The sequence below is a fragment of the Panicum hallii genome, chromosome 9 (assembly GCF_002211085.1).
Source record: "Panicum hallii strain FIL2 chromosome 9, PHallii_v3.1, whole genome shotgun sequence".
Taxonomy (NCBI): domain Eukaryota; kingdom Viridiplantae; phylum Streptophyta; class Magnoliopsida; order Poales; family Poaceae; genus Panicum; species Panicum hallii.
Genome location: NC_038050.1, coordinates 47,417,275 through 47,438,973, shown reverse-complemented (window position 1 = coordinate 47,438,973; position 21,699 = coordinate 47,417,275). Strand labels below are relative to the sequence as shown.

Genomic DNA, 21,699 nt, shown 5'->3' with positions numbered 1-21,699 from the left:
AAATTTTGGAATATTATATTAGGGTGTTACACAATGTTTATATTCCTGTAATCACTATAAGGATGACAGACGGGATTCGTGAGAGGTATCATGGTTGAGATGATACCCTATCTGTGTTGGTGAATTTGATAAGGTCGTAGTGTGTGGTAGCGGTGGTTAAGCGTTTGAAAGTACTAGCCACATGCTGCGAAATATGGTAAGCGGTAAGCCTAGTAACCAATCGGCCCGAGGAGTGGACATACCTCCCACCACTCGTATTTGGTTTTTCCTGTTACTTGATTTGACGTGTGGGAATACGTGTTGCCGGGCAACCAGGAGTACGGTCGTGTAGTCGCTCTACAGACGTACGTCCTGCACATTGGATGTGCGTATGGTCCTGCAGTCGCTTGTGGTGGATCTGATCCACGAGTCGGAATGAAAGGCAAACGGTTGCTTTGGAACCATCGTTGGAGGTTCCAAGCGTGTGAGTTAGGTTTACCCTGGCAAGGCTGAAATTCGATTCAGGAATCGTCCGTTTCTCGCGGAGATTGAGACTACTTGATCCCTTTGCCACATAGAGTAACAAAAGCAACTTTGTGGTTATCAAAGCTGATGTTTGGCTAAAGATTCTACCATGCTTGAATAGCTATAGGTGCTTATCTAGAATGGATAATCACATAGAATTGAAAGCTAAAAGTTAAAATTAAGGATCTACTCTTTGTTGCTTTTCAGCTGAAAACTCTACCTAGAACCCAAAAAGCCTTCATAAGTCTAGTTACATGGCTAAGTATACCATGAACGGGTAAGCCTTGCTGAGTATTAGCATACTCGGTCTTGCATTATGACTTTTTGTTCAGGTAATCCCCCTGACGACTCTGCTCTGCCTATGCCGTGGCCTTACCCTCTGCCCGATGGTTGGTTCGTGGAGTGGGACCCGTCCCCGGCCAACACAGATCCCTCCGAGTGATATCATGCCAGGGCTAGCATGATATCTGAACTGGCGACGTGTACAGTGCCCGTGTTTTAAACTCCGCTGCCATGACTTGAAACTTAAAACTGTTTTGTAATAATTCCCACGAGTTGGGATCTGATGTTACTTATAAACACTCATGTAATATATCTGCTTGTGATGTAAAATGTGATGGCAATTGTATCTCTGGACTCGCCTTCGTGCGAGGTACCTTGTTTGATCCTGCGTTCGGTGGTTTATCGGGACGTTACCCGACAGGCCAAGGGATTATACCGTTTGAAGCATGTTGGAGCCCTCAGGAGTGGACTCACGTACTTGAGCCGGTGTAATTCAGGTTGGTTCTTCCACAACTTCCCCTTTGGAACCTTGAAAGTGCATTTTTCAGGATTCAAATTGATGTTGAACCTTCAGAGGTTAGCAAAATGGCGTCTAGCGTGGCAATCAGATCACCCGCATGAGGCGCTTTCACCACTATGTCGTCCACGTAGACGGTGACTATAGGTTTTGGCGGTTCAAGCTGGTCGGGCTGCCAAGGTGGATCGACGTAATCGGTGAAACATTTCTGCATGCAACGCTGGTAAGTGGCACTAACATTTTTCAAACCGAATGACATAGTGACGTAGCAGTACCTGCCGAATGGGGTGATGAAAGAGGTCGCGAGCTAGTTGGACTCCTTCATCGCGATCTAGTGATAGCCTGAATAGGCATCCAGAAAAGAGAGGATTTCACATCCCGACGTGGAATCGACTATCTGATCTATGCATGGCAAAGGGAAAGGATCCTTGGGATACGTCTTGTTAAGGCCAGAATAATCAACGCACATTCTCCATTTCCCTTTCGTCTTTTTTACAAGGACAGGATTGGCAAGCTAGTTGGAGTGAAACACTTCCTTGATGAAACCAGCTGCTAGGAGCTTGGCGAGCTCCTCGCCTATGGCCCTGTGCCTCTCATCATCAAAACGGCGCAGGCATCGGTGCACGGGCTTAGAACCCGGCTTGATGAGGAGGTCGTGCTTGGCAACCTCCCTTGGGATGCCTGGCATGTCAGAGGGCTTCCATGCAAAGGCATCGCGATTGGCATGCAGGAAGTCGATAAGCGCGCTTTCCTATTTGGTCGGAAGTTGGGTCTCGATTCGCAGGTCTTGGTCAGGATGTTCGGGTCGACCCTGGTCACCTTGGTATCCTCGGGCAAGCGGAAGGTTGTAACACCCTAAGGTAATTTCCTCAAATTTTAATTAATTTATTTGGGCTTAAATAAATTTTCCAGGCTTTTCTTTAATTTTTGTGGCATTTAAAGCAATTTATAACACAAGAAAATAAAAGTTATTATAGGTTTAAAGTGTTTGTGCATTCATGCTGCAGCATTATTTTTTAATTGTGTTGGGTGTGTAGGTTGAGTTCAAATTTTGGTTTGAATTCAAATAGATTTGTTGTTTTAGTTTGAGTTTAGAAAAGAAAAGAAAAAGAAAAGAGAAGGAAAAAAAAAGGAGAGGCAGCCCAGCCCAACCAGCCCACCCCCACCTCTCTTTCTCTCTCGGGCCCTCTCTTTTCCCTCCTTGCGCGGCCCAGGCCCGGCCGGCCTCCCTCTTCCCTCCTTCTCTTTCCCCGCGGGCTTTCTCTTCTTCCCGGCCCAGCCCACCGCACGGCTCCTTCTCCCCGTTCTCCCCCTCGCAGCCACTGACGGGGCGGCCCCACCCGTCAGGGGCGTCCCCTTCCTTGCGACCGAGCCGGACTCGAGCTCAAGTCTGAGCTCGACCGCACCACCGCGCTGCCCCGCCTCGGGCCCGCTCGCCAGGCGCCGCGTGGCCCCTATTTAACGCGCCGGCCGCCCCCTAGGGTTTTCCCCTTAGCCACCTTAGTGCTCCGCCGCCCCGAAACCCTAGCCGAGCAGCGCCGCCGCCGCTCACCTCGGGCCGCCGCCGCGCCGGTCCCTCGCCGGCCGCCGCTGCCACTCAAGCACCAGGAGCTCATCCTGGTGGGGTAAGGAACACCCCCGTCCCTTTTCTCCCTCTGTCTCGCTCTTCCTGCAGTCGCGCAAGCTCGCCGGCGTCCCCGAGTCGCGCGCCGCCGTCGCCCGGCCGCTACGGCCAGCCCCTCAGCCCCCTTTTGCCCCAATTGGGTTCCCCGTGTCCGCCTCTCTCTCCCCGACCCGGTCTCGTCTCAGATGGAGGCCGGAATCGCTAGATCGGTGAACTCCGGCGAGTCGCCGCCGCCCGGGTCGCCGCCGGCGTCTGCCCCGCCGCTCGCACCCCCCAATTCCCTGGGCCGTCCGATCTTAATCCCGCGGACGAGATTTGATCAAACCGGTATCCGACCCGAGCCATTAGATCTAAAACCGATGATCCAGATTAGATCTAGAGCGTCATTAGATCCCAGCCGTCCAATTCAAATCCAGTGAACCGCGCGAGTCTTTAACCGTAGATCCGTTTCCGATCGTCCGATCTTGATCCGAAGGCCCACGTTCGCGCGTACCCCTTCGCGTATGGATTCTAATCTGGGCCGTGCAGATCTGATCCGAGGGCCCAGATTAAATCATACCCTTTCAGCCAGCCTTTTTGTTAAGAAGCCCCTGCCTTTTGAGGATTCAACCCGCAGTACACCCCGTAGAGCAAAAGTATTTGCATTCATGTCCTTTTTCTTCCTGTTTGACCCCTGGCCTTTCTAGAAATTGTTTTTCAACCATAGTTTTGTAGTTTTTGCAGTCTAGCCCCTAGGTTTAACCTTTAATTAGGTTTTGGCCCTCAGTTTTTACACAAAACCCCCCTGGTTTTCCTGTTTTCTTACAGAAAAGCCCCTGGACCTTGTTTTAAGCGTAGTTTTCGCGTCTTAGCTCCGTTTTAGTTGGTTTTTGCACCCACGCGATCGTTGTAACGCGTAGAATAGTTCTAGGCTAGTTTCATGTGCTGTTCTATTGTGTTGGTGTACTGTTTTCTTATAGTTTGCTATTGTTTGTGCATGTGTGTATGTGTGGACTATGTTTGATGATCGTGAGTAGACGCGGAGCCTTTGGACCAGTACCAGGAGCAGCCGTCTTCCGAGCAGTTCGAGCAGCAGCCGGGAGAGTACGAGGAAGGCAAGTATAACATGAACCTCCTATCACTTTTAAGTACAATTTCATACCGCATTTAATTCTGTATGCCGATAAGGATTTCCTAGCCTCCTTTATATCCTTTATATATATCCTATGGGTTGCATTTTGGATTAGTTGTGCTAGGTTGCTGCGCTATAATAAATCTTGGTCCTTTTTAATTAATTTGATTAATGGTCTTATGCAACTTAATTCTGGAGCCGACCCTCTGTGCTGTGTGCTTGAGTGGTTTGTGCGTCCTTAAAAGATGTTTTTGTTAGAAACATGGTTTAGGGGGCCAGCACGGTGCTTAGTGCTTGGTTGGCCACTCTCCATAAGGACCGGTTCATAGAGCGACAACCTAGGACAACCGCGCAACCACAAGACTGGAATGGGACGGTCTTGACTTACTAATTAGGTCGTGTTGGTTCGGGAGTAACTTACCTGCGTGGGCAAGAGGGGTGGTAAGCTTCAATGGTCCCTGCTCCTCCGGCTTGGTCTGTGCTGTGTGTCTTGTACCCCCGGAGGTGGGCCCCATCGTCGCTGATCCAGAATCCTTAGCGGTTACACCTTACCAACGTGATTCTTTGTAACGGTCTCGTAGTGTGCTTGCTAGCCATCTCACCTAAGGAAGTGTGATGAACAACTAGCGTAGCTCACGACTTGTGGGTAAAGTTGTGCAACCTCTCGAGAGTGTAAAACTGATATATCAGCTGTGCTCACAGTCATGAGCGGCCCAGATCCTCCGTCTGATTAGTGGGGTTATCAACCTTTGACGAGGGCGATTCCCCGGGTGGTTTTGGTTTGGATGGTTCTCAGTAGTTCTTAATTAATATTGATTAATTTATTATGCAATTGGGTTTATGGTAATTCATCCACTTGTAGTAATTAGCTTTAATAAAATATGCCAAGACTAAAAGCTAATGCAGTTAAGTCAGCTAACCTTAGAGCCTCATGCTCGTGTTATACTTGTTGAGTACGAGTTTGTACTCACACTTGCCTCTCTACTCTTCTGTTCTATTTTGGATATCTTCGACTGCTGCTCAGTGCCCGGCAACGTGGAGGACTACGTCAGCGGCTTCGACGACTTCTAGGCGTTTGTCTCCCAGTCGACGTCCCTGTGGCGCCCAGCTCTTCATGTATCTCTTTTACGCTTCCGCAACTCTTGAACCGATTCTTGATTCGGTTGTAATAAAATAATTCATTTATGATTCATTTACGATTTATATTAATGTTATTCCTAACATGTGTTGTGATATCTTGATAATCTGTTGTATATATGCGTGACTTGATCCTGGCGCATATATGATTGCTCGATTTATGTTCTTATAAATCGGGTGTGACAGATTGGTATCAGAGCCGTGTCGACTGTAGGACGAAGCCTAGGTAGAATTGGTCGAGTTTAGGACTTCTTTTCTCTTGCTTGCCTCCGCAAATCCTCAACCATCATGTTTCTGCTTCTATTCCTTGAGTCTTAAGCCCTAGAATTGCTACCTCTCCTGTCTTTCCTGAGAAATAGCTTGAGCTTTTAGTAGACGTTGGCCTGAGTTGCCTAATCATGTAATTTATAAGTTTAGGTTGTCCCGATAAAATACGCTAGAACGAGTGTGTTGGTCGAGTAGTGTGGAAAACTCGACTAATTTGTGGATATTGAATGTTTGTTATTGTGCAAATGTTTGATTTGGATTTTTGGTTGATTGCATAGTCTAGTAGTTAAAAAGTGTTCATGCAAATCGACCTAACCCAACTTGAACTAAATAATAAAATTGAGTTAGAACGTTGGGGGTAAAACCTATATTCCTTTCTTTCTGACATATCCTTCCGAAGTTTCATTTCCGCAGCTGCACGATATCTTATTCTCATAAATTTCGTTTGTTGCAATCAGATGGTGAACACCAGGCGCACCGGTTCCGGTTCTGACCAGCAGGAGCAGAACAACCAGAGTACCGGTCAGCCGCTACCGATGCCGCCACCACTGACCCCGGAGCAGTTCTTCCAGCTCCAGATGCAGATGATGGCTACCCTGAACAACACCGTTCAGGCTCTGCAGCAGATCCATGCTCAGCCACCGCCTCCTCCGCCGCCTCAGCCCCGTGACAGGCGTACGGATTTCCTGAGAGGTCACCCGCCGACCTTCTCTCACGCCACGGACCTACTCCAGGCGGACGACTGGCTTCGTTCGGTGGAGCGCCAGTTGGTTGTTGCGCAGTGCGACGACCGGGAGCGAGTTCTGTACGCCGCAGGGCAGCTGCGAGGCTCCGCTCTTGACTGGTGGGAGTCCTACCCAGCTCGGGATCGTGAGGCTCTCACGTGGGACCAGTTCCGTGAGCGTTTCAGGAACCATCACATTCCTGAGGGCATTATGAAGATGAAGCAGAAGGAGTTCCGTGCCCTTAAGCAGGTAAAAAAATTTAACGGAATTCCCTACCATTCCTTTTGAGCTTGATCCATCCTCGATTTCTTTCGTAAAACCTAACCAATTGAGCGGTTTCCATCCTTGTTATCTGTGTACGTTATTTCAGGGATCTATGATGGTGACGGAGTACCGTGACCGCTTCCTTCAGCTTGCCCGCTACGCCCCTGCCGACGTCGCTCGTGATAGCGACAAGCAGGAGTACTTCAAGGAGGGACTGGATGATCACATCCAGTATGCGCTGCTGAACCACCGCTTCGACAACTTCAACCAACTGGTTGATGCGGCCCTCAACACCGAGCGTAAGCGCCGGGAGATTGAGGATAAGAAGAGGAAGATGGCTCCATCCTCTTCGGGCAGCAACACCCGTCCCCGCTACCAGTACCCTCCACAGCAGCAGCAGCAGAGGCCGCCCCAGCAGTACCAGCAGCGGCAGCAGTTTCCGCCTCGTCCTCAGTAGCAGCAGCAGGCAGGACAGGGTCAGAGGCTTCCAGCGCCTCCGGCTCCACCAGCTCAGAGGCAGGGAGCGCCCACTCCTCCTCCTGGGCAGCAGGCTCCGGCACTTCCTCGAGTGTGCTTCCACTGCGGCGAGCCAGGGCACTATGCCAACGTCTGCCCTCGGAAGGCGCAGGCAGGACAGCAGGGGCGTGCAGCACCGCCCAAGGCCCCAGCTCAGGGCAGGGTGAACCACGTGACGGCCGAGTCAGCGGCCGAGGCTCCCAACATGGTTATTGGTACGTTCATGGTTAATGCCCATCCTGCTACATTGCTTTTTGATACTGGTGCTACACATTCTTTCATCACCCAGTCTTTTGTTGAGCATCATGGTATTCCTACTAGCACGTTAAAGAGGTGCATGTTAGTATCTTCACCGGGAGGGCAGTTGAGGTCTCATGTCTTCTGTCCCACAGTCAGTGTGGCTATAAGGGGGGTAGATTTCAGTGCGAATCTGATGGTGCTTGACTCCAAGGGCATTGATGTGATCCTTGGGATGGAGACTCTTGCTAAGTGGGGAGTCCGGATAGATTGTGCTCAGAGGACGGTTCTTCTGTCAGCACCGGATGGTCAGGAGGTTACTGTGGGAGCTACGGAGCCTTCTAGATTTCTTCATCAGATGGAGGCTAGACCCACGGATGGTATTCGCGTGGTGTCTGAATTCCCGGATGTCTTTCCGGATGATTTGCCAGGTATGCCGCCTGATCGCGACATTGAGTTTTCTATTGATCTCTTGCCTGGCACAGCTCCTATTGCTAAGAGGCCCTATCGTATGGCTCCTGTCGAGCATGAGGAAGTTAAGAAGACTGTCGATGAGTTGCTAGCTAAGGGTTATATCCGTCGCAGTTTCTCTCCTTGGGCTTTTCCTGTATTGCTTGTAGAGAAGAAGGATGGTGCGAAGAGGATGTGCGTCGATTATCGGGATCTGAATGCAGTCACTATCAAGAACAAGCATCCATTGCCCCGTATTGAGGATCTCTTTGATCAGCTTCAGGGTGCTTGTGTATTCTCGAAGATTGATCTGCGTTCGGGTTATCATCAGCTGAAGATTCGTCCTGAGGATATTCAGAAGACGGCATTCACCTGCAAGTATGGGTTATACGAGTGTACGGTCATGTCCTTCGGCTTGACTAATGCTCCGGCTTTGTTCATGCATCTGAGGAACAAGGTTTTCATGGATTATCTGGACACCTTTGTGGTGATATTTATTGATGATATCCTGATATATTCCAAGTCAGAAGCGGAGCATGAGAAGCATCTGAGACTTGTGTTGCAGAGGCTCAGAGAGCACAAGCTGTATGCCAAGCTCAGCAAGTGCGAGTTCTGGATTGACGAGGTTCCGTTCCTCGGTCATGTTATCTCCAAGGGAGGTATTGCTGTGGACCCCGGAAAGGTGAAGGATGTGCTTGACTGGGTTGTACCACAGACGGTGAAGGAAGTCCGCTCTTTTCTGGGCTTAGCAGGTTATTATCGGAGATTCATTGAGAATTTCTCCAAGATTGCGAAGCCTTTGACTTCCTTGCTGGAGAAGGGTGCGGATTTCTCTTGGACTGATGAGCGTCAGAGTGCCTTCGAGGAGCTGAAGAAGAGGTTGACTACGGCGCCAGTCCTTACTCTGCCAGACCAGAGCAAGAGGTTCACAGTGTATTGTGATGCTTCGAGAGATGGTCTTGGTTGCGTTCTGATGCAGGAAGGCAGAGTGATAGCTTATGCCTCGCGGCAGTTACACCGGCACGAGCTGAATTATCCCACTCATGATCTGGAGTTAGCCGCAGTAGTACACGCTCTGAAGATATGGAGGCATTACTTGTTTGGGCAGAGGTGTGATATTTACACCGATCATAAGAGCCTCAAGTATATTTTCACTCAGAGTGAGCTGAATATGCGGCAGAGAAGATGGCTAGAGTTGGTCAAGGATTATGACCTGGAGATTCACTATCATCCGGGCAAGGCCAATGTTGTAGCAGATGCTCTGAGCAGGAAGAGCTATATTAACATGGCCGTGGCTTTTCAGATGCCTCAGGAGCTATGCGAGGAGTTTGAGCAGTTGAGTCTGGGTTTCTTGCATCACACTTCGGGTACATCATTCGAGGCAGAGCCCACTCTAGAGGCTGAGATCAGGCAGCATCAGAAGGAAGATCAGAAGTTGCAGGAGATTCGTGAGTTGCTCAAGATTGGCAAAGCTCCTCATTTCAGAGAGGATGATCAGGGTACCTTGTGGTACAAGGGTCGTATATGTGTGCCGGATGTGAATGACCTCAGAAAGTTGATCCTGAGTGAGGCTCATGATACAGCATATTCTATCCATCCTGGCAGCACGAAGATGTATTACGATCTGAAGGAACGATTCTGGTGGTATGGAATGAAGCGTTCCGTTGCGGAGTACGTGGCTATCTGCGACACTTGTTAGCGTGTCAAGGCAGAGCATCAGAGGCTAGCAGGGTTATTGCAGCCGTTGAAGATTCCAGAGTGGAAATGGGAGGAAATCACTATGGACTTCATCATTGGCTTGCCTCGTACTCAGAAAGGGTACAACTCCATATGGGTAGTAGTGGACCGGTTGACGAAGGTTGCTCACTTCATTCCGGTGAACACTACTTACTCCGGTGCTAGACTCGCAGAGTTGTACATCTCCAGGATTGTCTGTCTGCATGGCGTTCCGAAGAAGATTATATCTGATCGAGGATCTCAGTTCACTTCGCGATTCTGGGAGCAGTTGCATGATTCGTTGGATACGAAGCTGCGTTTCAGTACTGCTTATCATCCTCAGACAGATGGGCAGACAGAGAGAACCAACCAAGTGTTGGAGGATATGCTTCGAGCCTGTGCTATTCAGTATGGTACCAGCTGGGATAAATGCCTGCCGTATGCAGAATTTTCGTATAACAACAGTTATCAGGCCAGTCTGAAGAAGTCTCCTTTCGAGGCCCTATATGGTCGGAAGTGCAGGACTCCGCTGTATTGGGATCAGATTGGTGAGAGGCAGGTGTTTGGTCCGGATATTGTTGAGAAGGCCGAATAGCTGGTACAGCAGGTTCGAGAAAATCTGAGGGTCGCTCAGACTCGTCAGAAGAGCTATGCGGATGTTCGTCGCCGAGATTTGACCTTCGCAGTGGGTGATCATGTATATCTGAAGGTCTCGCCGATGAGAGGAATCCGCAGGTTTAATGTGAGAGGGAAGCTAGCCCCTCGATACATTGGTCCGTTCAAGGTGTTAGAACGGAAAGGTGAGGTGGCATATCGTTTGGAGTTGCCTCTCAATCTCTCGGGACTACACGATGTGTTTCACGTGTCTCAGCTGAAGAAGTGCTTGAGAGTGCCAGAAGAGCAAGCACCGATAGAAGGGTTAAATGTGCAGGAGGATCTGACCTATGTCGAGCATCCGGTAAAGATTCTGGAGACGTCTGAGAGAGTTACCAGAAACAAGAAGATCAAGATATGCCGTGTTCAGTGGAGTCATCACACGGAGGATGAGGCTACTTGGGAGCGAGAAGACGAGCTGAGGAAGACATATCCCGATCTCTTTGCTAGCTAGCCTATCCGAATCTCGGGACGAGATTCCTGTAAGGGGGGTAGGTTTGTAACACCCTAAGGTAATTTCCTCAAATTTTAATTAATTTATTTGGGCTTAAATAAATTTTCCAGGCTTTTCTTTAATTTTTGTGGCATTTAAAGCAATTTATAACACAAGAAAATAAAAGTTATTATAGGTTTAAAGTGTTTGTGCATTCATGCTGCAGCATTATTTTTTAATTGTGTTGGGTGTGTAGGTTGAGTTCAAATTTTGGTTTGAATTCAAATAGATTTGTTGTTTTAGTTTGAGTTTAGAAAAGAAAAGAAAAAGAAAAGAGAAGGAAAAAAAAAGGAGAGGCAGCCCAGCCCAACCAGCCCACCCCCACCTCTCTTTCTCTCTCGGGCCCTCTCTTTTCCCTCCTTGCGCGGCCCAGGCCCGGCCGGCCTCCCTCTTCCCTCCTTCTCTTTCCCCGCGGGCTTTCTCTTCTTCCCGGCCCAGCCCACCGCATGGCTCCTTCTCCCCGTTCTCCCCCTCGCAGCCACTGACGGGGCGGCCCCACCCGTCAGGGGCGTCCCCTTCCTTGCGACCGAGCCGGACTCGAGCTCGAGTCTGAGCTCGACCGCACCACCGCGCTGCCCCGCCTCGGGCCCGCTCGCCAGGCGCCGCGTGGCCCCTATTTAACGCGCCGGCCGCCCCCTAGGGTTTTCCCCTTAGCCGCCTCAGTGCTCCGCCGCCCCGAAACCCTAGCCGAGCAGCGCCGCCGCTGCTCACCTCGGGCCGCCGCCGCGCCGGTCCCTCGCCGGCCGCCGCTGCCACTCAAGCACCAGGAGCTCATCCTGGTGGGGTAAGGAACACCCCCGTCCCTTTTCTCCCTCTGTCTCGCTCTTCCCGCAGTCGCGCAAGCTCGCCGGCGTCCCCGAGTCGCGCGCCGCCGTCGCCCGGCCGCTACGGCCAGCCCCTCAGCCCCCTTTTGCCCTAATTGGGTTCCCCGTGTCCGCCTCTCTCTCCCCGACCCGGTCTTGTCTCAGATGGAGGCCGGAATCGCTAGATCGGTGAACTCCGGCGAGTCGCCGCCGCCCGGGTCGCCGCCGGCGTCTGCCCCGCCGCTCGCACCCCCCAATTCCCTGGGCCGTCCGATCTTAATCCCGCGGACGAGATTTGATCAAACCGGTATCCGACCCGAGCCATTAGATCTAAAACCGACGATCCAGATTAGATCTAGAGCGTCATTAGATCCCAGCCGTCCAATTCAAATCCAGTGAACCGCGCGAGTCTTTAACCGTAGATCCGTTTCCGATCGTCCGATCTTGATCCGAAGGCCCACGTTCGCGCGTACCCCTTCGCGTATGGATTCTAATCTGGGCCGTGCAGATCTGATCCGAGGGCCCAGATTAAATCATACCCTTTCAGCCAGCCTTTTTGTTAAGAAGCCCCTGCCTTTTGAGGATTCAACCCGCAGTACACCCCGTAGAGCAAAAGTATTTGCATTCAGGTCCTTTTTCTTCCTGTTTGACCCCTGGCCTTTCTAGAAATTGTTTTTCAACCATAGTTTTGTAGTTTTTGCAGTCTAGCCCCTAGGTTTAACCTTTAATTAGGTTTTGGCCCTCAGTTTTTACACAAAACCCCCCTGGTTTTCCTGTTTTCTTACAGAAAAGCCCCTGGACCTTGTTTTAAGCGTAGTTTTCGCGTCTTAGCTCCGTTTTAGTTGGTTTTTGCGCCCACGCGATCGTTGTAACGCGTAGAATAGTTCTAGGCTAATTTCATGTGCTGTTCTATTGTGTTGGTGTACTATTTTCTTATAGTTTGCTATTGTTTGTGCATGTGTGTATGTGTGGACTATGTTTGATGATCGTGAGTAGACGCGGAGCCTTTGGACCAGTACCAGGAGCAGCCGTCTTCCGAGCAGTTCGAGCAGCAGCCGGGAGAGTATGAGGAAGGCAAGTATAACATGAACCTCCTATCACTTTTAAGTACAATTTCATACCGCATTTAATTCTGTATGCCGATAAGGATTTCCTAGCCACCTTTATATCCTTTATATATATCCTATGGGTTGCATTTTGGATTAGTTGTGCTAGGTTGCTGCGCTATAACAAATCTTGGTCCTTTTTAATTAATTTGATTAATGGTCTTATGCAACTTAATTCTGGAGCCGACCCTCTGTGCTGTGTGCTTGAGTGGTTTGTGCGTCCTTAAAAGATGTTTTTGTTAGAAACATGGTTTAGGGGGCCAGCACGGTGCTTAGTGCTTGGTTGGCCACTCTCCATAAGGACCGGTTCATAGAGCGACAATCTGGGACAACCGCGCAACCACAAGACTGGAATGGGACGGTCTTGACTTACTAATTAGGTCGTGTTGGTTCGGGAGTAACTTACCTGCGTGGGCAAGAGGGGTGGTAAGCTTCAATGGTCCCTGCTCCTCCGGCTTGGTCTGTGCTGTGTGTCTTGTACCCCCGGAGGTGGGCCCCATCGTCGCTGATCCAGAATCCTTAGCGGTTACACCTTACCAACGTGATTCTTTGTAACGGTCTCGTAGTGTGCTTGCTAGCCATCTCACCTAAGGAAGTGTGATGAACAACTAGCGTAGCTCACGACTTGTGGGTAAAGTTGTGCAACCTCTCGAGAGTGTAAAACTGATATATCAGCTGTGCTCACAGTCATGAGCGGCCCAGATCCTCCGTCTGATTAGTGGGGTTATCAACCTTTGACGAGGGCGATTCCCCGGGTGGTTTTGGTTTGGATGGTTCTCAGTAGTTCTTAATTAATATTGATTAATTTATTATGCAATTGGGTTTATGGTAATTCATCCACTTGTAGTAATTAGCTTTAATAAAATATACCAAGACTAAAAGCTAATGCAGTTAAGTCAGCTAACCTTAGAGCCTCATGCTCGTGTTATACTTGTTGAGTACGAGTTTGTACTCACACTTGCCTCTCTACTCTTCTGTTCTATTTTGGATATCTTCGACTGCTGCTCAGTGCCCGGCAACGTGGAGGACTACGTCAGCGGCTTCGACGACTTCTAGGCGTTTGTCTCCCAGTCGACGTCCCTGTGGCGCCCAGCTCTTCATGTATCTCTTTTACGCTTCCGCAACTCTTGAACCGATTCTTGATTCGGTTGTAATAAAATAATTCATTTATGATTCGTTTACGATTTATATTAATGTTATTCCTGACATGTGTTGTGATATCTTGATAATCTGTTGTATATATGCGTGACTTGATCCTGGCGCATATATGATTGCTCGATTTATGTTCTTATAAATCGGGTGTGACAAAGGTGCTGGACGGGGTTGGCTTGTTGTGGTCGGGAGCGTCCTCCACCGCTGTTTCGTGAAGCCTCTTAAGCTCAACAGAGTTGGCGATGATGGTGGCAAGCTCGAAGTGCTGGTGGCTATAGGCGTTCACTTGTTTGAAGGAGCCACAAACCGTGATGACGCTGTTCGGTCCTAGCATCTTCAGCTTGAGGTAGGTGTAGTTGGGGACCACCATGAACTTGGCATAGCATGGATGCGCATGGCATGGTATGATCCCTCGAAGATTAGGGTCTCGGTGCGGAGGTTACTATGGTCACCGAACATTACTGGTAGGTCTATGTTCCCTAGGGGGTACGCCCGCATGCCCAGGACAATACCGAGGAAGGGGAAAACGGAGGTGCGGAGGTTGGACCGCGAGATGCTCATAGCGTCGAGGGTCTCAACATACAAAATGTTGAGGCTACAACCCCCGTCCATCGACACCTTGGTCAGGCGCTTGTTGCCGACGATGGGGTTGACAAGGAGCGGGTAGCTCCCCGGTCGGGGAATGCTAGGAGGATGGTTGTTCTGATCAAAAGTGATCGGAGTGCTTGACCAACGGAGGGACTTGGGGATGCGCTCCTGGTAGTGCTGACCTACCAGAGTCATACCTTGTGTTGACACTTGGAGCAGTCATCCTTAGGACCTCCGAAGATCATGAGGCAGCCATCCGACTTGGGGAAGCTGTTCCCGTCCTTGGCCGGCACACGCTGATTTTTGGGCGCCTTCTCATCACGGTCCCCACCCTTGGGCCTGCTAGACTGGCCCAACATGCACTTGAGGAGCTTGTAGTCCTTGAGCTTGTGCTTGATAGGATAGTCGTGGTTAGTGCACCGCTTTTCGAGGAGTAGCTCGAAGTGGTCGGGCTTGCCCTATCGCTTGCCCACGTGGTTAGCCGTCGTGACCGTGTTGGGGTTGGGGCGACACCGATCCTTCTTCTTCCGTTTTTTCTTGCCTTGAGGAGGGGCCCTCCTCCTAGTCCTTCCCTTAGCATTGCCTTTGGCCCGACCGTCGGTGAAGACCACCCCGACCGCCTTGTCGCCGGAGGCGTGGTTCGTGGTGATGTCCAGGAGCTCGCGAGTGGTGCGCGGCTTCCGGCAGCCAAGCTTGTGAACGACGGACTTGCAGGTGGTCCCAAAGAGGATTGCACTGATGACATCTGCATCAACGACGTTAGGGAGGGAATTGCATTGCTTGGAGAGCCAGTGGATGTAGTCCCGCAGGGACTCACCAGGCTACTGTTTGAAGCTCTTGAGGTCCCTGGAGTTTTCGGGGCGCACGTACGTCCCCTGGAAATTCCCAACGAAGACCTATTTGAGCTCCACCTAGCTACGGATGCTGTTGGGCGGCAAGAATTTGAGCCATGCTCGAACGAACTCCCTGACACAGATGGGGAGGTACTTGATAATGAAATAATCATTGTCCGCTCCTCCGGCCCGACAAGCGAGCCAAAAGTCTTCCAACCATACACCACGGTTCGTCTCCCCAGTGTACTTGGTGATGTTGGCAGATGGTCGGAAGCGCGGCGGGAATGGTGCCTTTTGGATGCAATGACCGAAGGCCCGCAGTGTACTAGGGCTCTGGTCGCCGTCCCGATCGCACGGTCGGCCGCCACGCCTGGGGTGCCTCCTCGTGCTCCGGTCGCCTAGGGTACCCGCAGTGTACTAGGGCTCCGGTCGCCGTCCCGATCGCACGGTCGGCCGCCACGCCTGGGGTGCCTCCTCGTGCTCCCCTTCGGGTCAGTGGGCATCAGCCGCATCTGCGGCCAAATAGTCGACATCGGCATCGCGGCGGGCCAGTTGCCGTGAGTGAATGATGCTACGCGCATCGTAGTTGGGCCCGAGCTGCCCACGCACTGGCGGGTGCCGGATTGGGGTGAGGCGCAGCCACGGCATCGTGACCGCCTGGGGTGGACGCCCTTGCTGCTGGTGGACTGAGGGGTTTGGCTGCCATGAGCCTGCCACCCCCTCCCGACTGGGATGGATGCCGCGTGCCGGTGGCATGACGTGGAGCTTTCCGCATGCTGCACGGTGGCATGCTCCACCAACTTCTGGATGTTGTGGTGGAGCTCCTCTTGTTGAGGGTCCACAGGCTCGAGCAGGTTGCGCAGGAGCATCGCTACTGCGGTGATGTTCTGGCCGGCCCGCGCAAACTGCAGGGGGTCATTGGCATCTGCGACAATGGCCTATTGGACTTGACGGGCGTGTGCCCCTATGCCGCCCGTAGCGTTACGAGCATTCGGCCCCTACATCGACACGAGTGGCAGCTGGTGTTACCAGTGTTGGCGTAAATCTTCACCGTGCGCCTGGCCATTAGCTAAGGCCTGCGCGCGTGGGTCTTGCGGGGTATGCGTATCCTTGGTCTCTATCGGGACCGCCATGGCGCATTCTCACAGCGAGGGACAGCCTAAGGGCGACATGTCACTGACACTGGAACCTTCGCTCATGAGGTCATCATCGGAGAAGAGATCATGGAATGAGGCAGGACCATACCCTGTCGTGATCACGAACTTGGTCGCGAGCAGGGGCAGTGATATGGTCTTTTAAGCTCCCTAGCATATACGCCCGTGGCATTTGTGAGGCCGAACAGGAACTGACCGTGCGATGAGCATGGTGGGGACAATGGGGTCCCTCCTGAGAGCTGGTGGAAGATGTTCCGTAGTGAGAATAGGAGCAAGTCCATGTTGCTCGCTAAGGGATTAGCGCCAAGCATGATCTCGATGCGACGCGCAAGCTCCTCGGTGTCGAGATCAGCCAACGGCTTAGTCGAGGGAGTGCCTCCCTCAAGCATCATCAGAGGAGTGGCCTCCTCGTGGAGGCGAAGCATGCCGAGACAGCAACGAAGTCCAAGCTTCCAAAGCGAAAGGCCTGGAAGGGCGCGAAGATCGGAGGGGCCCACAACCCAGCGTGTGGGGCCATGGGAAACTCCAACGAGCCGAAGCAAATCGTATCGCCCAGGCTCACGTGGTTGGAGGTGTCGGAGACGAAGGCCATCTGATCGCCAGGACGGTGGACGCACGACGTCTTCCCCACGGACGGCGCCAAACTATCGGTTCCGCAAATGGCCGATAGCCAAATCTACTCAAAGTGTATATCGTGCGTCGTGATCGAAGATGGACTGGCACATAATGACTCAAGATTTATACTGGTTCAATCGATCGTGCCCTACATCCAGTCGGGGGTCGGTCAGATGTATTGCTTGAGCCTGGGTGCTCGTGAGTGTTTGGGGAGTTACAAGCTTACGAGTGGAGGATGGATCTCTTAAATTTCAGTGCCCTTTCCTAAGCAGCTGACCCTCCCTTTTATAGTCCAAGGGGGCCTCTTTTACAGGGGAACTAAGGGTAGAGAAAGAGAGGTAGAGAGAGAGAGTTCCTTGCCCCATCAATCGGGGTCGCCAACTCTATCAGTCGGAGTCCTCGGGTGGCCACCGCCCAAGTCCCGTGTTGCAGAGTGGCCATCTTGTTCTTACCCTGTGTATTGTGCTTCGCCAGTTGGAAGGGTAAGCGTGCACAGATAAGCACAGTATGGCAGTCACGCTCCATCCTCAACGTTACGCCCTGTCATTCCGCCATGATGGAGGCATGCCCGCCGCATCATGATGACATCGTTGTGTTCCGTCTGCTCACAAGGACGGTCAGGTGAAACAACACCTCTCTGTTATGGCAGTGAGGGGCACTGTAACCCCCGTGGGGGAGTGGTTGGCTTGTACGGCAAGTTGACTCCGGCGTGCATCCTTATCCGCCGCACCTGCTCCCGGGGCCCACCAATACGCAGGGTCTGGCTAGCCTCGGCCTTGGTTGGGGATAGTGACACGTGTGTCGGTGTTTAACCGGCTGCCCACCGAGGGATATACCCAAGGTGGTAAGTTTTGGGTGAGGAGACGCCGAGATCAGGAACTCGAAGGTGCAAGGAACACAAAGCTTAGACAGGTTCGGGCCGCAAGATGCGTAACACCCTACGTCCTGTATGGTGATTTGTATTGCCTTTGGTGTAGAATGATCTAGAGATCGTGTTTTGAGAGGGGTCCCTGTCCTCCCTTATATATCCAAGAGGGCTCATCGAGTACCTTCGAAGCAGTCTTCGACTTCTTCTGAAGCTTCGTCTTGAAGTCCTTCTTCGAGTACTTGCTTGGCTGCATCGAAGCTATGAGGTGCTCATGCCCCGAATTTTTATTATGGTGTGCGATTTAAAAATCGCACTCCATATGGAGTAGCCCCAGAGCCTTAGGTTGAATCAAAGAATCAGGCTGAGGGTCCCATTAGTCTGTAAACCTCCTTATCTTTCAAAGAAATTTGAAAAATAAGTAGTCGATACCAGGTATCCCGCAGCCCCCGAGCCTTAAATCCAAATCCCACAAATTTGGAGATAAGGATCCGAAAACCGTGGCATGCAGGCTAAAAAATGACAACTTGAGAGATTACCAAAGTGATGATACAAATGATGGAAATTAGATCACGAATTCGAAAAACCTCTTTTTCCGAGCTAATTGGCCCTGAAAAAATGATTAATCGAATATTTAATCCAAACAGTCCACCAAATGACCCCTCATCTTTGGAATATTCCCAAAAAACGACTCTTGAACTTCGGAACAGTAACTTTTCCCCACCCCGCTGGTTATTTAACCCCGCGGCAACAGTGAGAAAAACTGTGCTTTCAATCTACATTTTGCCAAGAGCCACCAAAATCCCAAATCAGAGCCAAACGCCGCTGCCATCCCCCGAAAGAAATCCCCCCTCCCTGATCTCCCCGCCCCTCTCCCCGCAGCCCCCGAGCATCTCGTGGCAAGCGAATCGGAGATGACGCCCAAGAAGTCAGAGATCGAAGGGAAGAAGAAGGAAGCGCAGCCATCAACCGCGGAGTGGACACACAGTAAGTGCTCCCTCAACGATCTAAACAAACTAGTTTCCGAGGGGTTGCTGCAAGAAAAGAACCTCGTCAACTGGCGCCCCTCTTACCGTGAACCTTTCCCCATGGAAAATATTGACGAAATCGTCATATTTCTCCATTTTGCCGAATGGGGATTGGCCCTCCCTTCTTGTTCTTTCTTCCGAGGCCTTCTGTATTATTACGGGCTTGAACTTCATCACCTCAACCCGAATTCTATCTGTCACATTTCAATTTTTATCTATTTTTGCGAAGCTTTCCTCAGAATCGACCCCACTGGGATCTTTTCCGCTTCCTCTTCCGCATTAAACCACAGCCCACATCCAAGATCCTTTCCGTTGCGAGGGGTGTGGCAGAACCAACCTGAATTATACCGGCTCAAGTATGCGAGTCCACTCCCGAGGGCTCCAACATGCTTCAAATGGTATAATCCCTTGGCCTGTCGGGTAACGTCCCGATAAACCACCGAAAGCAGGATCAAAACAAGGTACCCCGCACGAAGGCGGGTCCAGAGATACAAAGGCCATCACATTTTACATTACAGGCAGTTAAATTACATGAGTGTTTAAAAGTAATATCACCTTCCCATCCAGGGAATTATTACAAGCCGACATAAGTTTTAGGTTAAACAGCGGAATTTAAAGTACGGTATGGTACACGTCGTTAGTACAGAAGTCATGCTTGCCCTTGCATGACATCACTCGGAGGGGTCCGGGTTGGCCGGGGACGGGCCCCACTCCACGGACCAATCATCAAGCAGAGGGTAGGGCTATGGTATAGGCAGAGCTTGGTCAGCTGGAGCATTACCTGAACAAAAGTTGTAAAGCAAGGCTGAGTATTCTAATACTCAGCAAGGCTTACCTGGTGATGGTATACATAGCCATATAACTAGACTTATGAAATCTGGTAATGGTCATGGGATAAATTTTCAACGAAAAGCAACTAAGAGTAGATCCTTATTTTCATTTTTTTTTAGCTTTGAAGTTCTAGTTGAATATCCATTCTAGGTGAGCATCTAAATCTATACAAGCATGGTATAATCTTTGATCATTCATCACTTTTGAATATCATAATATGATCACTCTTATTACTCAATGTGACAAAGGGATCAAGCAGTCTCAAACATCGTGAGAAGCGGATGAGTCTGAATCGAATTTAACCTTGCAAGGTAAACCTAACTCACACGCTTGGAACACCACAGGGTCGTTCCGAAGCAACCGTTTACCTTTCATTCCGACTCGTGGACAGGTCCACCACAAGCGACTGCAGGACCATACGCACTTCCAAAGTGCAGGACGTACGTCTGTAGCGCGACTACAAAACCCGTACTCCTGGTTGCCCTTGCAACACGTATTCCCACACGTTGAACATAAGTAACCAAAAGAAGCAAGATGAGTGGTGGGAGGTATGTCCACTCCTCGGGCCGATTGGCTACTAGGCTTACCGCTTACCATATTTCGCGGCATGTGGTTAGTACTTTCAAATGCTTAACCCCGATCACCACACGCTGCGACCTTATCAAATTTTTTAACAACACAGACGGGGTATCACCTCAACCATGATACCTCATAAAACTCCCGTCCGGCATCCTTATAGTGATAACAGGAATGTAAACATTACATCTCCTATATCGCGCGAGTGACGGGAAATCACCCGACTTCTATCGGCCCTATTAGCATAGCAGCTAGTCGGACTCAGGTGCTAGTATTCAATACATTGGTTCCTAGGAAAATGCAACTAGGGTTTCAAACAATTCTTAAGAACTTAATGCAGAGGTATATATATAATAACATAAATTGTAGATTAACTAAAGTAGGGTTTATGTCCGGGGCTTGCCTTCTGGTATAGGGTTAGGGGCAGAAGGATCGAGGTCTTCCGAACCTTGGTTCGGAGCTTCAGTTAGATTCTCGACGGTGTCTCCAGAATCTCCAAGAGTTTCTTCGGCTTGATCCGCGATCAACTCGTAGTCACCGTCGGCGAGAGTAAATGGTTCTATATGATATGCAAAAATATAGGGTTAGGAGAAGCATATTCTTTTTTTTGTTTTATTTCATAACAAGGTTACAATCTAAATAGTTAACATACATAAAATACCATAAACTTAAGGTATAAAAAGGAGGTTTAGTTGTAGGTTAATGCTTATGTTTAAATTATGATTACAATATCAAAGTCATTGAAATAGGTGCCAAAATATTTGAATTTAAATACCAATTTCAAAATTAAATTTAAACTTTTGACAATAAGAATTATAAAATCTTGAAAATTTAGTTAGACATTGGTTATTTACACATCAGATTATGGTAAAAAGATCTAGCTAAAATAAATTTAAGGAACACATTTAATTAAATTCATAACATTTCAAATTGGAATGCCCAAGTTCAAAAGAGTTCAGACTACAAAACATTGCTGGTTTGGAAACTTTCACCAAAGCCTACACATAACTTAAGGAGGCCACAAACCAAAAATTACAAGCAATCAAGCCATCATGTGAAAGTTGTGCACCTTTTACCCTTTTACTTTGAATTTAAAATAGATCCAAAACTATTTGGTTTCACAGCAAACTTTATTAACAAAAGCTGTAGGATTTGAAATCTAGTTTCCAGCAAAATTTATTTGACATTTTTTTGGAATTTCCTACGAATTTCTAGGAATTTTACAAGACAGAAACACTACTCACATAAAATAACAAACATCATTATAGAGAAGTCCCTAGGCAGCACTACTCCTCTGGGTCTAACCCTTTGCACAAAACCCCTTGGATTCCTTTCTCTTCTAACCCGTAGTCCTTTCCCCCGGTCAAGGCAAAGGCGCGGGGTTGACCGGCTTGCTCCGGCGACGGCGAGCGCCGGCGGTGAGGACAGAGGGGCGGGGGAGCACCAAAGGCTCCTTGCGCACCTGAGCTGGCTCGGAATTGAGGAAAGACGGCTCGGAGTGGTGGAACGACGGAGGCTTGCGGCCGGCGGCGAGGTGGAACGGTGGGGGCAGTACTCCGGGGCTTGTGGAAGACGGTGGAAAGGTCGGGAAGCTTCCTGGGGATGTAGTGGAGCTCAGGCCGGGGTCAAATTGGGCTAAGGAAGGCCGGAA

General features: G+C 50.2%; 1 protein-coding gene across 1 annotated transcript in view; it reads right to left on the bottom strand.

The window, feature by feature from the left end:
• LOC112873092 overlaps nucleotides 1–15,848 on the bottom strand; it is a 41,086-nt gene extending 25,238 nt beyond the window's left edge. The window contains exons 1-4 of the mRNA XM_025936118.1: nucleotides 15,387–15,848; nucleotides 14,344–14,604; nucleotides 14,021–14,260; nucleotides 13,866–13,931 (exon numbers count right to left, since the gene is read on the bottom strand). Coding sequence (XP_025791903.1) covers nucleotides 13,866–13,931; nucleotides 14,021–14,260; nucleotides 14,344–14,604; nucleotides 15,387–15,848 — 1,029 coding nt within the window. The remainder of the gene's footprint in view (nucleotides 1–13,865; nucleotides 13,932–14,020; nucleotides 14,261–14,343; nucleotides 14,605–15,386) is intronic.
• Nucleotides 15,849–21,699: the final 5,851 nt, after the last annotated feature.